At 48.8% G+C, this 14,423-nt stretch overlaps 2 protein-coding genes across 8 annotated transcripts in view; one reads left to right on the plus strand and one right to left on the minus strand.

Annotated features, from left to right (window-relative positions):
• Positions 1–8,927, plus strand: part of cdc14b (cell division cycle 14B) — a 19,515-nt gene extending 10,588 nt beyond the window's left edge. For 2 of the 7 annotated variants that reach the window (XM_064296976.1, XM_064296977.1), the window contains exons 11-17: positions 130–295; positions 535–632; positions 5,485–5,532; positions 5,903–6,004; positions 6,498–6,744; positions 7,118–7,183; positions 7,598–8,927. In XM_064296976.1, coding sequence (XP_064153046.1) covers positions 130–295; positions 535–632; positions 5,485–5,532; positions 5,903–6,004; positions 6,498–6,744; positions 7,118–7,183; positions 7,598–7,612 — 742 coding nt within the window. In that variant the 3' untranslated portion in view covers positions 7,613–8,927. Of the gene's footprint in view, positions 1–129; positions 296–534; positions 633–3,733; positions 3,901–5,484; positions 5,533–5,902; positions 6,005–6,497; positions 6,745–7,114; positions 7,184–7,597 lie in introns of those variants that run through there. The other 5 variants (XM_064296978.1, XM_064296979.1, XM_064296980.1 and 2 more) reach the window with 5 other exon arrangements.
• Positions 8,928–10,044: 1,117 nt separating this feature from the next.
• Positions 10,045–14,064, minus strand: LOC135233439 (intracellular hyaluronan-binding protein 4-like). Its single transcript, XM_064296986.1, has 7 exons — positions 13,559–14,064; positions 12,508–12,649; positions 12,024–12,152; positions 11,538–11,621; positions 10,951–11,143; positions 10,526–10,759; positions 10,045–10,332 (listed from the first exon to the last, which is right to left on the minus strand). The coding sequence occupies exons 1-7, from the start codon at positions 13,791–13,793 to the stop codon at positions 10,282–10,284; spliced, it is 1,068 nt and encodes a 355-aa protein (XP_064153056.1). The 5' UTR covers positions 13,794–14,064; the 3' UTR covers positions 10,045–10,281.
• Positions 14,065–14,423: the final 359 nt, after the last annotated feature.

Here is a 14,423-nt window from a genome sequence, read left to right on the forward strand (position 1 = left end):
AAAATTCTACATGTATACGCCTAGCTTGCATGTATCTTTACCATTAAACGCTACCTGTTTCTTCTGTAGTTGTCCCTGAACAGTTTCACCAGAAATGAGTGAATAATTGATGGGGAATTGTGTCTGCAGAAAACAAGCCGGCCTCTGGGCAGAAGGGGATCACTATCGCGAGAAGATGGAGCAGGAGAACTGCCTGAACAAGATGGCCGTCACCAGGATCCTGTCCGGGGTGGACGACATCTCCATCAACGGGAGCAACAAGAACCGGACATCGGGGAGGCAGGAGGCTGAACACGTGAGGGACAAATGTGGCGAGTGTGTGTGAGAGTGTGTGAGAGTGTGTGAGAGTGTGTGAGAGTGTGTGAGAGTGTGTGAGAGTGTGTGAGAGTGTGTGAGAGTGTGTGAGAGTGTGTAGATTCTGGGAGAAGTAGTTCAATAAGCTTTGTGGCATTTTGCAGGGTAAGGATGAGGGGGTTGTGGGAGATGGTGGGGATTCTGGGAGATGTAGTTAAATGGGTTTCGTGGTGTTTCCAGTATAACGATGAGGACGAGAGGAACGGGGTGACGCAGGGGGATAAGCTTCGGGCCCTGAAGAGCAAGAGGCAGGCGCGGTCCTCCACCGGCTCCCTCACGTGAGTGTCGCTAACCACTGGGTCCCACCCTCCATTTCATTCACTGTCATTCTCACTTTCTCTCCTCTCTTTCTCTCTCTCTGCACCCCCCCTCTCTTCCTCCCACTCTCTCTCCTTGGGGTCAGTCTCTGGTTTATTTTCACACAGGAGGGTATTTATTCATTTTTCATTTTTTTTAATGGAAGCAGAAAAAAAATGACATGGCCCATCAGGTTTCTCCTTTTCCCATTCCATTCAACACTGTCCCATCCAGGAACCCCACACTGGGAAAATTTAAGGGTGGCCAGGATGCTCAGAGATCACTGGCAGTAACATTCGAGCGCATTGGCTTAAAGTGAGCTGCTGTCTGATTGGCTGACCAGGGTGTGACCCTGGTTTCGCGAGCAGTCCTAGAACTACGGTGGGGTTCCGTCCATGAAACCGGACATCGCTTGCTCCCGCCCATTGCACTGTGCGTGTCCAATGAGTGCGGCTCTGCCTCAGCGGTGAACCAATCCTGTTTCTGGAGATCCACCGTCCTGTAGGTTTTCAACTCCAGCCCTAACACAGCGCACCTCATTCGACAGCAACAGATCTTGTCGAGCTGCTGATTAATAGAATCAGGCGTGCCAGATTGGGGTCGAAATGAAAGCTTGCTCGATGATAGATCTTCAGGAACCGGGTCGGTTACCACTGTTCTAAATGATTTTATTATACCCCCCTAACCCCCCCCCCACAGGCAGACGATTCTAACATGCTGTGCCTTCCCCAGCTCCGTGTGGGCTGAGTGTTGGGTGGCGATGAAAAGCTAGCAGGGGGTACCCCAAACTGAGGGGGGGAGGGGGGTGGTGGGGGGGGAGTAAGGTTTTTGTATCATGGAGGTAAGTGCTATTAAAACATTAAAGTTGGCTGCCTATGGCCGTGCTAATGAATGAATGAAGGAATGCACTGCCTTTAACTGCGAAGTGACAAAATGTGAATAAATGTGAATGCTTTGAGTGATGGAGCTGTAGTCCGGTTCTCACGGCTGTGCTCGTCACGACAGGAAATATCGACTGCCGCGTGTAGCGATCAAAACGATGGCCCGTTTCTGTCTGACGCTCAAATGTAGTAATTTTAAAGGGGAGGCGCTCTGGGGGGAAACTGATATAGTTGATACCTGTCACTGGCAGCCGTTGTTTGAGCGGTCGGTAAAGATCCCGTCGAAAGGAGTGTGCCTCAGATTCAGATCGACGGCGCTCGTATCCTCGCCGTGGAAAGTTCGCCCGTACGCTCGGTTTCCGTGGGGAACCGTTCCGCCCCCTCTCGCAGTGAAAGGGGGCTCACTTATCTCCGCCAAGCACGCCGTCGACGCCGAGCGAGTGGCTGAAGTAGACGGGCCTGTCACTCGACCGATAAGTGCGGCTCTGATGTCGTGTAAATGGCTTCATCTTTAAGCCCTGTGTAGAGTTGTTTTTTTCTTTTTTCTTTTTTTTAAACCAGTTTTCTTCAGTCCTTTTTGGCTCCCAGGAACTGAATGTGCTTCTCTGAGAAAATCAAACCCAGGAACTGTGTTCAGCAGGCTGTCGCATGCATAATGTCCTTCCTTCATCTGACTGTCAAGTAGCTTTTTGGTTTTTCGTTTGGTTCCCTGAAAGCTTGTAGAATTTAAAATGTCACATCGTTTTATTGGGGGGGTTTTTTGTCACTTCAAGGGTGGAGGTGCATGCAGTGGTTTAGACAGCAGACTGGACTTACTGAAAGATGTCATTTTTTGTTTAACCTGTTTCTCCTTTTGCATGAAGGAAACCATTAACATCGAACATGCATGGCCACTGTGTAATTGTGTATGCTCTGTGTAATTATAATATGCTTTATGGCTGTGTTGTACCATTACCCCCCAAAATGTTTCCATCCCTTATAGGGGCGGGGGGGGGATGAAAATTTGGTGAGATTGGTGCTATTTCCACTGTGTGACTGGGTCAGGCACTAATTTGACGTATTTCTGAAGAAACCAAATGAATTCATGGCATAATCTTCATAATCAGGGAAAAAAATTATTTGCCAGCCACATTGTACCAAAGCGCACTGGTCCTCCTGAATCATTTTTAGCCACACACACACACACACACCACACACAGAAGCAGGCAGGATTGATTGGGATCTTGACATTTCTTCCATGTTTTAAGGAGGATTTATTTGAGGAAAGTTGGAAACCTGTCAACCACAACTCTTTCGCTCTCACACACACACACACACACACACACACACACACAGAGCCCAAAACAAAGCTTTGTGCGACAAGCTGGGCCCTTTCCAGCCGGGTGTTATCTCTGTGATTTATGGCGGCTGTTTAAAACTCCGTCCTCCATAACTCCCCCCCCCCCCCCCCCCTCGCTCGGGGGTGGACAGAATGGCGAACGAGTTGACGGCCGTTCCCAAAGTTTCAGCCAGTCCAGCCTTTGGCGTCGCGATAAGAAGCACAGACAATAGGGCGGAGAAATGCTGGCGTTTCCAGTCTAAAGGCCATATGAGGCCCTGGAGAATGCTGGGAAATGTAGGCCGAGTCCTTAGGGCTGGAACCCTCCTCGGGAGGAACTGGCTCCACAGGGACCTCCTGGTTTGCGGGGACCTTGGCTGGTGAGGTGTGCTGGCAGGTGTGCTCCAAGCGCTGATCCAGAGTTGGGTTGTAGCCGCGGTCTGAATCTCCACTCAGCTTGCTGGTGGGAGGGGGTCTGGTTTTTAGGGTCGGTTCTTTTTGAGAGTGAGTTAAAAACGCAGTGTCGTTCTGGCCCAGTCTCACAGTGGGGATGGCGGTAAAAAAAAAAGCGGGGGGTTGTGGTTTGAGGGCGTCTCGCAGCTCAGGTTCGCCGATTCCCACAGCGTGCACTGATTGGCCGGGTGCCGTGCGCGTAGCTGTGTGAAGGTCGAGGAATCGGCGAATCGGACGCTGAGTGGGAGGCTCTGGAAACACGGCCAGTCGTCGTTATCTCTTGGCTGGATTTCTGTCTCGTCTCTCCCCTTTACTTTTTCTCTTTTTGTGGTCTAGTTCTGGATCTGCTCATTTCTTTAGTGGTCTTGTTCTGTTTATTTGTCTTTTGGTGTCTTGTTTTGAATGTGTCCCCTCCTCCTCCTCCTCCTAGATGGCAGGCAGTCATGCTGGTGTCTTCACTGTGTAGCCTTGTCCTCTGGTGGACAGTGTTTGGCCCCCCCTCTTCCATCCTGCATTTCTCTATAGACGGGTTAGGATTGTAACGATCGGTCCCGCCCCCCTCTCCTTCCCTTCCCTTGGAGCATACCCCTGATTGGTGTAAGTGTCCCCCACTGGCCCCGCCCCTGTTTTCTAAACCCCGCCCCTTAATTTGCATACTTCCTTTGCCCCTGCCCTGAGCTGTTCTTCCTTTTGAGCTTTGGGAATGCAAACTTTTTCCTCATGTATTTTTCCTAACCTACACTAACGATGACTAATGACATAATACAGTTTTCCAGTTTAAAATGAATCCAACAACATTCTATACTGTGTGTAATTTAACAGAATTGCACTGTTTGCTTAAGTGTACTTTACTTGTAAGTTCCTGGTTTATATATTTGTACACCTGGATATTCACTGATGAAATTTCTAAGTTGGGAATATTCCCCATGAGTACGTTAACAGCACTCAAATATTGAACCTCTTGTAATGGAAACCACTGTAGTCAACGTGGTTTATGAACAAGAAGGAATAACTTTATTTATACTTTGACAGGAATAGTTTGCTTAGTCGCTCAAAATGCTGATATGAAATATGTATACATGTATAAGTTTGTGTATACACATGCATGTGCAGATTAAACAGTACTTGGGCTACAAATATGAATGCATAGAACACATAATATGAATAAGGATTGATCCGACCTGCTTAGACTACTTTCGGCTGACCAATCAAGCCTCAAGGCCACCTATGGTTTTTACAACTTTGTACAAGGCAGTGATGAGTTGAGTTTATTCCCTGAGATTCCCAAACATCCCTGTAATGAGATTAATCAGAAATCTGATTATGATTACAGCCATAACTCATTTTTGTAGTATTTAAAGTCTGTGATGTACAATATTCCAAGACAATTTTTCAACTCTGCATTTGCATTTTGATGGTATGTTTATATTGTCAATATGAGCAAAATGGCTTCCGTAGAATTCTGTCCCAAAACAAGTGTGAATGTTGGCCCAGTGATTTGGATTTTAGGGTTACAGCCATTTTTCCCCACCCATGACTGGAGGGGCCTAAGTGTCCGTGTACATGTTTGACCAGGGAGTAACTTCCTGTGTGGACAGGAAGTGACGCCTTAATCCATTTCATTCCTCCTGTGATGCATAGCTGTATTTTCCCGGGCTGCTCATTTTGATTTGACCCAGCTCATTTTTTTAAAAATATACCCACAATGCATCTTGTTGGTTTAATTTCATTGTGGGGGGGCTGGTGAGGTTCCAGAGGCAGCATGCGGCAGTGTTCACCGCTTTCACCAAGAACGTCAGATCACATTAACTACAGGGGGGTTCTTAATGATTCCAGAAACCAAAATTGACTCAACTCTCCTTTATCACCTTCTGGTGTAACATTTTAAAATGAAATAATTCACATTATGCTAAATGGGCTTTGACTAGACGTTCACATTATTCCGTGTGTTTTGGTCTGCCTGCCCCTCTCTCTGTGAGAGGGTTTTACTCATTTTTGGGGGTGGGATCTGTGCCAAATATGATCAGAGATTGGTGCACCTGCTCGCCCCCCCCCCCACCCCACCCTCGTCCCCCTCCTGTGGCTCTGCTTCAGCTGCTTTTCCTGCGCACTGTGTATTGGACCATATTAATTTCATTTTTAAATTCATTTTAATGCTGCTTTGTTCCCGATATTTTGCAGATTGGAAGAGAATAAAATTCATACCAGGTCTTCATCGCAATCGCTACGGTAACTATTTATGTGCATGTATATATAATTTTTATGGCAGCCTGTTTTTGCAGAGCGGTGATCTTCATTCCTGGTCCTGGTGGGGGCCGCAGGGTCTGCTGGTTCTTGTTGTTACCTGGTACTTAATCGATGGATTTAAATGGCCAGTCACACAGCTGACTCGCCTCCCCTGGTTTCTTGGGTCTGAATTAGTTGCTGATATTAAGGCGAAATCGCCCACCAGGAGCTGGAATGAAGAGGCTCCTCGTCTTCCTCGTTCAGTAGAAATCGGTTTAATTTTGCTTTTGCTCTGAAGGCGGGGCCGCGAGGCCTCAGCTGACACGTTCCTCTGGCGTTGTTCTAACGTTCGCGCAACGTTCGCCCCTCACAGGATCATCCTGCGGGGCTGCCAGGCGAAGTCGGCCAGCCTGCCCAAAAGCGCGGACGGGCGCAAGAGGACGCGATCGTCCCTGGGGAACACCGACCTGGACAGGTGGGTGGGGTTTCGCCAGTGCCCTGCCCAAGGGCGTTGCCCAAATCAGGGCTCTCAAATTACAGACTGCAGGACAGTTTTTTTTGGTGTTCTTCAGAACTTAACGGGGTAATTCGCCCAATTATCAAATGAAGGAAAGTTGCAGCGGGTATCTATAAAACTTCAAATCTCAGCGAAACTATCTGGATGGATAGACGGTACTCTGAGTATGTGGAAACATACCTTAATTTAAATTTTACATGAACTGACACTTCAGGACTTCAGAATCCACTTAAAATTCACTGGTGGAAAAAAAAAAAAATCACTTAAGTTTTTTTTGTTCAGATTTTTTTGTCATACATTCTTGCATGTTCATACAGGGATCATTGTGCAAGAGCTGAATGTGTCGTCATGGTAACCAGCGTTTTTGCAGCAGACTGGGCGGGGCCAGGGTCTCTCTCTCGGGGAATTGTGCTGGATTTTAACCCCGGTGTGACTGTCTTCCCTTCTGCAGCCGGTTGTTAAGCACGAGGCTGGCCCGGTCTCTAGGCAACCTGAACGTAGTGGCTAGCGACCAGGACTGGTGGGAGCACGGAGGGGCGCGGGCTGGCTGTAGGGCCGTAGACAACGTGGCCGCCCAGACCGGCAACCTAAACGCCATTAATGCCAACCACCAGCTGCAGCTCCGCCCCTTGGAGGCGGACCCAGATTCCCCCTCACACGGCCTGCTTAGTGGGCAGGGCCTGAGTCTGTCTCATTCAGTAAGTCAATCAACCCGGGGCTCCGCCCCCCCTGCCTTTGCTCGGCTCCGCCCCCTTCTCCGGGCCTCAGATTCTCTATCGTTGATCGGGCGGAAATGAAAGGCGGCACTTCCTCTTCCTGTTTCCTGGCGTCTGGCAGTGCATGTAGCGCCTCCGTTCTGGTTCCCCGCTGCAGCAACAACTTGCTTCTCTCGCCCTGTTCTGCCAACTGCTCTCAGGACTGAGTGTGATCAGGGTCAGGGAGGGGTGGTTGGGTGGGGGTGTGGCTGACAGGAAATTGTCGCACTTCATCAAAAATGACTCTTTCCTCCATCCCCTCTCTCTCTCTCTTTGTCTCTCTCTCCCTCCCTCCCTCCCCACTTCCTTTCAGCAGACACCGTGTGGTGCGGGGAAGGAAAACTCGATGCTCTTTGCAGTCGATTCGCTTTGCTCGACTATGGTACCCCTTTTCTCCTATTCGATGCTTGCCTGTCTGCTGCATTAACACGTGCAGATGCCTCTCTCTCTCTCTCTCCCTCGCTCGCTCTAGCGTCGACCGGCTTTGCTCCTTCTGTTCTAAGACTGCATGGTATCTGGTTGCTAATGTTATTTAAACAGGGTTTGAAGTGTCTTGATATTAAATTATCTCCAGTTCCCGGGATGGGGAGGGGAGGGGAGGGGGGGGGGCAGTGAACAAATAGACTGATTCTTCCTGCTCCCCTTTAGAATGGGGGGGGGGGGTCCCCACAGTCTCGTGGAGTCTTTTTTTGCAGTTGTCATGGCAGCATGCTAGATGAGCTGGCAGTACTTGTGCTGTGGAAATGGACCCCTTTGCAGAACGACTCACTCGCCGTCCTAATTTGTTCTGTTTCAGTCACTCCATTCCTAAAGCCAGGGTGCCCCTTCTCCGGTGAAAACGCCCCAGGAAGTCCGACCGGTCCCGCCACAGAGCTCGCGCCTTGCCCCCCCAGAGAGGATTTCTGTGATAGAACTCATTTACCCAGAATGCACCAAGTGCTCACACTGTGCTTGATGTTCTGAAACTGTTGACCAAAGGGACTGGAATGGACTGTTGTTTCTTCAGAAGTCATAGTTGAATCGAGATGTGATAAATCCTGAAGATTTGAGCCCTCGCTGTGAGATTTTGGTCTGGGCTCAATTTTACAGGGATCTGCGATTCTCATCTTCTTATGAGATTAAATTTCCCCTCTTTTCTAAAGGGGGTTTCCTCCTCCCCCCCAATTTGCCAAGCAACTCGGGATTGTGTACCCACCCCAAACTAGAATGTCCAACTCTGTGTAACCACAGCTGCCCCATACGCGGACCACCCTGCCAAATCATGCGAGCCAGGATGTCCACAGACGTGCCACCAAATCCCACGGTGTCCAGCCGCTGCTCTTCATGTCGAAGACCGCGGCTAAGCAGAGTGGCGTTGGAGGAACACCTTTCATATGCAGTTCTGCCTTGCAGTCTGACGAGCGCTCGCATCGGCCTGTAGGGGTCGCTAAAGAGCGACGAAACGTGGATCCCTATGGCACTGAACCCCCCCACCCCCCAGCCTGGGCGACACAGGCGCCAACTGTGCATCGCCCTGCTTACTGGCCAGTCGGCACCGGGACGGTCCGGATTCGGTCCGAGCCCGTGAGGCTCATCCGTGCACCACAGCGTGGTGCCTTATCCGAACGAGCCGCCCAGTGCCCCCCACCCCCCTTTTTTTTTTTTATTTCTAATGTTTGATGTTTGTACCGTAACGACTAACATGGACTTCAGTGTTGGTAATAGGCTTGGCTGTTCAGTTCATAAATCTGTCGGTGTTTTACTACTTTTCCTCCCAAGTGCTCAGTATATACACTCAATGGCCTCTGCTTTTCTCTGAAGTGAAGTGAGATTTTTTTTTTTCCGTCTTGTTTTTGCTTCAAGCTGCTGTACTTTATACTGTAAATACATGAACATTTAATATACCGCAGATCCGGTGTAATTTTATACTTGTAAATATATTTTTTATTTGGTACTATTTGGTAGTTTTTCGATTAATCATTCTTTCAGATTCGAGTCATGCTTACCGAACGTCCTTGGAGCAGTAACGCTTTCATATTGATCATGGTTATGGATCACGTGTGGAAAATAATTGTCACTCAAGTACATGAAATTATAGACAACTTGTGTTGCCAATTTTTTTCCCCCAATAAAATCTTTCCATCCTATTAAGCAGTCCTGTTGTTACTTCCCTTGGTTCTTAAAAGCTTAGTGGATTCAGCCTAGAAAGCATCACACTCTGAGGACCGTTAAAGCTAATTTAATTGAGCCCTAAAATGTCTGTTTCTCCTTAACTTGTAAAGGTGTGTGTGTGTGTGTGTGTGGGGCCCATCCCATTGTCCTGTTTTCTGTACCTGGCACAAGACCGAAAAATAACCCTCATACAGGCCACACAGTACTACAGGAGAGCAGGTTACCAACACCCTCCAGCACACACAGTGCTACAGGAAGGCGAGCTGAAGGCAGTGTGCAGGCTAGTCTGTGGGCATGTGATTGTTCCAACCAAATGCAGCAATACTTAGAATTATTTAGAGTTGTCCTAAACCACAGATTAGGGTTTGTCAATACTGTATATGTCAAGTTGCATAAATCAAATGGTCACACCCAAATCATTATCCACTTTGGACAGGAAGCACCTGTTGGCAGTAGAGACCCATTAAACATTAACCACCCATTCTCTATTGTTGCCCAAAGTATTATCACATCACATTTTAATGCAGGTACCATTATGATGTCACATCTGGATAGGGTGTTTCCTGGATGTCCGCCCACTACCTCACCCTCAATGTTGGGAAGACTGAACTCTTGCTCATCCTGGGAATGGTGCCTACGGATCACCGGGATCACTGCCGACTGCTCCAGAGTCTCCCTCAGCCGATGCTCTTGGTGTGACCTTTGGCGACCAGCAGATCATCTTTGGTCAAACTGCTGCAGCCTGCCCGGTAACCACAGGCTCCTCCCCTAACATCAGGAGACTCCGCCCCCTTACCTGACACAAGAGGGGACTCTGTTAAAGCTGTCCAAACTTTTGGAATTTCTCATCTGCACTACTGCAGTGCCTTGCTGGACAGCTTACCTGCCTGCCTGTTTGGCCCAGAATGCACCTCACTGGTGGAATGGATTTGATAGTAGCTTTGAGGATCTCTAGTGCTAATGGCATTTGCTTTCCCTGTAAAATTCACTGTTGAAAGCCTCTTTGGTTAAAGGCATCTGTCAAAATTACTACATTCTGAACTTTAACAGCATAATCAATCAAAAAAAAATACACACACACAAACAAGACAATACATTCAACGGTGCTTTTAATGGTATGCTCCACATAAATCAAACCTTTCAGAAAGCAAGAGATGAACTATCCAGGAATTGTGGGAGGAAAGAATTTCTCCTGGGCTTTGAGACAAAAAATAATAATAAATAATAAATTAAAGGTGACAAGTGCAACCGCTTTCAGCAAAATGAGAGAGGGCAGCAGGGACCCAATCACAGGGCAGCATTCGGTCTGCATGCCTGGGGCCACTCGCTTCACCCCAGGGCAGGGAAGTCCTCGGGGTCATCAGGGTCTGGGGCCAGGACCTGCAAAAGCACACAAGCGTGATGGACGCCCAGGTAAAAAAACACCATTTTAAAATACAGTATGATCCCTGTCAATCACTGGCTATTGCGAGGAATGCCTATATTTTCTACTGGTGAAAATTTCAGGCAAAACTCAAACACTGCAACAAAGAACGGCTTCAGTTTGCATAAGAACCAGTAGGGGGCAGCCTACCACTTCAGCCTGTGGTGGTGGTGGTGGTGGTGGTGGGGGCGTCAAGGCTCTCTCCGTCTGCCCCTGCCCACGCCCCCGCCCACGGCCCCGCCCGCCCTGGCCACCACGCCCGCCTCTGCCGCCCCGCCCCGGGCGTGGCAGGCTGCCGAAATTGAAGGCCAGCGTGGTCGTGATGTCATTGGCCGGTCGGCGGAAGACGTAGGCGTCCTCGTACTCCTCAATGACCCCCTTCCCCTAGACCAGAAATGCACCCCACAAAAATCAGGGTAAGAGCACCACCATCACAGCATAGCTGTAATTATTGCATTTTTGCATTTACAGTAATCATCATCCTCATTATCACCATTGATAACAATCACCACCACCATAATCATGCAGTATTTATATTATTTATGCATTCATATCATTTATGCACTGAGCCTGACCTCCAGGTTCTTGGACTTGTGGATGACCACGGCCTTGGAGGGCACGCTCGCGTCCACCTTACGCAACTTCAGCTCCTCCTTCGGCCGGCTCTGCTCCTGCAGGGCCTTCCATTGGTCCAGGGACATCTCCATGGCAACGTCTGGGGCCGCCTCCTCTTCGGCCGCCTCTGCCTCGGCCGCCTCCCCTTCCGCTCTGTCACAACCGGCCAATCGGTGCTCAGGTTTTCACTCCTTCACACGCTAATCAAAAAACCAGGACCTCCGCATACAACCTCCACAATTTATTAAAGTAAAACCAGCAGAAGTCACAGGGAACACTATTGAGTTTGTTTTGCTCCAGCTGCAGTAATTTATTCACTATTAATGTCATCCTGGCAAAAAAAAAAAAATGTCACCTGGCAGACAAAATAAATTGGTATTTTGTCCCTGAAGGGCAATTCAAGTTCAAAATCACAGCTAGGCAAAGGGCATCCAAAACTTTGAGTCAAGAAACACACGTCAGCATAAGGAACACAGGGATGCACCCATACAGGCTGTCCACTGGAGGACCGCAGTGAACACGCACGGTGCGGCAGGGGCAAACTCACCGGGGCTGGCCCTCTGGCTCCACAGCCTCCTGGTCCTCTTTGGCAGCACCGCGTTCGCCGTCGGCCGCCCGGGTCACCCGGTCCCTACGGCAACCACAGCCACGGCAACCGTCACCCTCAACCAAACCCAGCACCGCTTCATGACAGGACAAATATCCCACTGACCTCCTACAACCGGCCAATCGCTGCTCTCTGTAAAATCTCTGCCTTCCTCCCCTGTGTCATTTAAGGCTGTTCTTTAGACTTTGGCTAATAGCCAAGTAAATTTTGGCTTTCACAAAGGCGTTTTTGTATCCAAATATACATCTAAAATAAAACTGACACAATCATCAATGGGACTAGTGGACTTTAATGCAGTATGGATCAATCTTATCAATTATAAACAATGTGAATGGTACACCTTCACAAGTGTAAAAAAAACCCCACAAAACTGCTGAAGATATTGTAACATAGTGCAATCATGTTTTGAAAACTTAGTCATCTTACGATTGCTCACGGTAGACAAACTCCTTCCTGGCCCCTTGGACAAAGCCGTCCGAATTCCCGGGGTACCCCTGCCCCCTTCCTCGGCCCCATTCACGTCGCCTACCGCCCCTGTCCCATCGAGCCTGTGATCTGGGGACGGACAGACAGACAAGCAGACAGAGACAGGGGTCAGGTGATGTGGTAGTGACTGGAAAATGGCTGAATACATAAAGCATCCAAAATGGACTCTCTTAGTGTAAGCAGCGGAAGGGCCAACTGACTCTGCGATTCGCAGAAACCAATCTTTTTTTTTTTGTGCAATTAACTGAGGTCCACATTACTTCAAATGGGAAAAGTGTGCCAGACACTGTGCTTTTGGGGGGTCCCCTAAACTTGTGTAATTTAGCATACCATCTACAGACAGCTCACAGGACATCCAAGCTGGTAGTTTGGGGGTGGGGGGTACAGGGGTTCGGCGGTGGACGGGAAGATTCCGGAAACTTACGCGTCGGCGGGGAATTGCTGAGGGGCTACCATCTGATTGGGCCTGCGCTCGCGGAAGACCGCGCGCCTCTCCTCCCGCTCGGTCACCACCACGCCGCTGTTCTCGTTCTGAGCGTGTCCTCCGCGAGACGATCGCTTCCACCCTGCCAGGAGAGGAGGCGGAAGAAAAATACTACAGACAGTTGCCACATAAAAATATTCAGAGGTCACGGCCAGTGCGAGTGGGCAAAAATCTGACTTTCAAAAAGCATCAGATATGTGATGAGATGAGTTTCAACATTACCACTATGCTCCCACAGCTTATTCCGAAGATTCCAATTCCAAAATTAATTTTGTCTTAAGGGTGTGCCAGCAAAGGTTTCAATTTGTTACAATTTGGAAAATCTCAAAACTAGATTGGTGAAGTCTACGAATGACTCAGTCGATGAGCGTGGCAATACCGACAACATAACACACACCTGCCACATCATCTCACAAGCACCTGGACCTACATTAGTCAGCAAACCATCTTGCTAACCTTCCCGATTGAACGGGGCTGCCCCTAAACTCACTACCCAATTAGCCAGCCGTAATTTACGGCGAACGCCTGCTGCTCTTTTACACGCGTCGCCAAAAGGGCAGAGTTGCTGACAGTCTGGATTATCAGACACTGCATCCCTTTCTGCTGCAGAAACTGTTAACGGTAGCCAATCTGCAACACAGGGTCGGAATTTTGGGCCCACTGCGACCGGGGAAGGGGGAGGACTGTACAGGAATTGGCACCCACACAAGCATGTGGCCATTCTAGCTAACTGCGTCCTATTGCCTTTGTATGAGTCAGCACCATTGCTGGCCCGCTAATGACACGATGGACCAGCCGTTTCCCCAAATATCCCTTCGTAGCATCAGTTACTGCGGTAGCATGTAAACATTTTACGGCGTGATGCAGTTGTGGAGAAAGTTTAACCAATAAGCGGGCCACAGGGGTTAAAGTAGCTCACGAACAGTGCTGCAACCTTAGCTAGCAGGCTGGCCAAAAACAAGCATCTGGCAAATATAGCTTTCTTTTTTACCAGAATTGTTTCTTATGTGACCGACACCTCCATCGTCAGTGTTAGGAACCTTCCTGTCTTTCTGTGACTCCCTCTTCCCTTGTTTCGCCGCGTTGGCTTTCTTGAGCTCCTCTTTCTTTTTCTTTTTCTGCTTCTGCAGCTCGGCCTCCCGGAGGATGTCAAACGGGTCAGCCTCGTCGTCCAGAAGCTGGTCGAAGCGGTTGGTCACAGCGCAACCGAAACTGTCCTGATGCATGGCGGTTTTGCCCAGGGCTGCCAGTCAGTCCTCATAACCAGCCAGTCAGCCTTGTGTTTGTTACCTAAAACCCCTCAGATCCGTTGCTCTGTGGGTTCTTTACGAGCAGAGAGCCGTCGAGGGGTACATTGTGCATGCATCCACAAAATCAGCCAGCACGTTATCGCAAGCTGATCTCCTCACGGCACACCGTAGCGCAAATGTTTACATCCGAGCCCAGTTCGCGCTGCTCGCGAGCTCGCTGAGATTTAACAGCATCGCGTGGTCGTCCCCCGCCTCCCTCCCACGCGCTGCATCAATATTCACGAGGCCTTAACCCTTTCCAGCCCAGTCATTTTCAATGCCCATTTTCCACACTTCCTGTTTCAAGAAGTAACATTGCTAGTATTAAAAGATACTATTGGGTTATATATACTATTTGAGCCAATGGTATGGGGGTTGGTTGAATCACAGCACATTTCAGATGACCCCCTATGGAAGAAAATAAGACTTGGAAAGATTTAAACTTAAGAACACATCTAACAGATTTGATTTTTTTAAAACTGTGAAATTAATATATTTTAATTTTTAAACTGTGAATTCAAAACTATATATTTGCCATTTTCACTCGTCTTTCAGAGATAGAGGCCT

This window comes from Anguilla rostrata, chromosome 10 (genome assembly GCF_018555375.3).
Source record: "Anguilla rostrata isolate EN2019 chromosome 10, ASM1855537v3, whole genome shotgun sequence".
NCBI classification, from domain to species: domain Eukaryota; kingdom Metazoa; phylum Chordata; class Actinopteri; order Anguilliformes; family Anguillidae; genus Anguilla; species Anguilla rostrata.

Bases quoted from the DNA above. Each gene is read 5' to 3' on its own strand.
- LOC135233439 (XM_064296986.1), bottom strand. From the start codon at position 13,793: ATGCATCAGGACAGTTTCGGTTGCGCTGTGACCAACCGCTTCGACCAG. The intron at 12,650-13,558 runs GTAAAAAAGAAA...CTCTCCTGGCAG, and splicing joins TCACATAAGAAACAATTCTG to GGTGGAAGCGATCGTCTCGC. The intron at 11,144-11,537 runs GTGAGTTTGCCC...CGGTTGTGACAG, and splicing joins GAGCCAGAGGGCCAGCCCCG to AGCGGAAGGGGAGGCGGCCG.